The sequence below is a fragment of the Saccostrea cucullata genome, unplaced genomic scaffold (assembly GCF_032062105.1).
Source record: "Saccostrea cucullata isolate Sc308-1 unplaced genomic scaffold, CSIRO_AGI_Scuc_v1 ctg142, whole genome shotgun sequence".
In the NCBI taxonomy this organism is placed as follows: Eukaryota; Metazoa; Mollusca; class Bivalvia; order Ostreida; family Ostreidae; genus Saccostrea; species Saccostrea cuccullata.
This window is the reverse complement of record NW_026939327.1, coordinates 115,626-117,500: the sequence shown is the minus strand read 5'-3', so window position 1 is coordinate 117,500 and position 1,875 is coordinate 115,626. Positions and strand designations below refer to the sequence as shown.

The 1,875-nt window shown below is 34.6% G+C and overlaps 1 protein-coding gene across 1 annotated transcript in view; it reads left to right on the top strand.

Annotated features, from left to right (window-relative positions):
- Positions 1 to 385, top strand: part of LOC134252840 (complement C1q-like protein 4) — a 2,604-nt gene extending 2,219 nt beyond the window's left edge. Inside the window, exon 2 of the mRNA XM_062735386.1 lies at positions 1 to 385. This exon is cut by the window's left edge and continues 203 nt beyond it. Coding sequence (XP_062591370.1) covers positions 1 to 237 — 237 coding nt within the window. The 3' untranslated portion in view covers positions 238 to 385.
- Positions 386 to 1,875: the final 1,490 nt, after the last annotated feature.

Genomic DNA, 1,875 nt, shown 5'->3' with positions numbered 1-1,875 from the left:
AGCGGGGACCGCACTTGTATGAAATATGAATTCGTTAAAAACAGCGCCGTCTTGTTTTATTCTATTAGTGATTCAGCTGATCATTCTGATTGGGCCGTTTCGTCTGGAACTGCAGTCACCCGTATGAACTCAGGAGACCGTGCTTGGATCAGAGTTTCTGATTTTATTACGTGTTCTCACACCGTTTTTGGAACTGGTTTTGGTACTTCGTCTTTTACCGGCTTTTTATTACATTAAAATGTGTCCAATTGAGTAGCGCTAATTCATGTGGCCTGTATACCGGCAAGAATAATTCCTCAGCTCAAGTAAAGTGAATTCCATTGCTACATATATTATCTTAATTTTATTTCGAATCTCTTTATGATTTTCAACGAAGGACCCTTTTGTACAACCTCAGATAAAATGTATATGTGAAAATGTCTTCATTTCAATTGTGACTTTTACTTTAATTATATATCCTTGAAAATGTCTTAGGCCTACAGCGAATTACAAAAAACCGTTATAGTTTTTAATATTATCGTTTTACTAACAGCGTCACGGTTTGCTTGATAGGGCATGCTAAAATTTTGTATGCTGATTACCATTTTACTCATCGATTGGATGTTTGATTTCAATGGAATCAATAATACTTTGCATATGAAACACAGAGCCCAGCAATACCACTGACAATACTGACCAATCGCATTGAATAAACAACAATTACATGTGAACGGACAAAGCAAGTTTTACTTCCTATAATGATGATATTGATAGAGCTACGTACATAGTACAACAGAAGCAGAGAAGCCTTACTAAAACTATTCTTTAAACTTTCTTATACGTATTCCAAAACCCATCCGGTCAAATCACAACAAATATATTACAAGCTATTTTGAGGACAGAAAACGGCCTTTGACTGACCACGTGTTGCTGGTGACTATAAATGCCGTACTGGTAAACAACCCTTCAGTGTGATTGGCCAGTATTATAAGGGCATTGTTGTATTCCGAGTTTCATATGCAAATTAGTATTGATTTCATTGATCCAATCGATGAGTAAAATGATAACCAGCACACAAAATTTTAGCACGCCCCATCAAGCAAACTGTCACGCTGTTTGTAAAATGATAATAGATTGCTGAATAGCTCAATAGGATACACAATTTGGTCTAACAAGCATCACATTAGGTTTCAATCTAGGTCACCAGGTTACTCTGGTGTATCATAAGATTTAACATCTTAAATGTGAGTTGATTTCAATGTTGTTTGAACTGATTGTCAATGTGTTCTTGTGTAAATAAATGCAATATTTTTCTTGAAAGGATTCTTATTTTATTGCATGCTTAGGCATTGCTTTTGAACAGAATAAGATAGACATTGGTTTGCTTGAATGTTTGAACATTTCACATTGTAAGGTATGGATTTATTTATTGCTCACAGCTTACAGTTAAGTTATAATCTTTGCGATAATCTTATCACAAAGGCCAAGATCTATAAAACTGTGTTCAGGCTTTTAAATTTAAAACTAGATGCTGTCATGAGACAGTAATACCCGCACTAAGGTGTTTGCCTCTAAATACACGCTCCTACATATTGGGCGGCTTTCCAAGGAAAAAGTCAAAATAATTCTATAATTTACATGTATTCATCAAATTAAGTATGAAATTCTCAGACCCTGTGACCTATAACTCAGAACCTCTTATATTTATTTTACATGCTTATAATTCATTATATACCAGTTTGAATTCTATTAATGATGTAAATTAGATTTTGATAAATGTTTTGCTCATAATAGGACCTTTTTAAATTCACTAATCCCCCCCCCCCTCGACACCACAATCACACAGCACATACTTTTTGGAATAGGCTAGATGGAAAAGTTTTGTTAAAACATCGT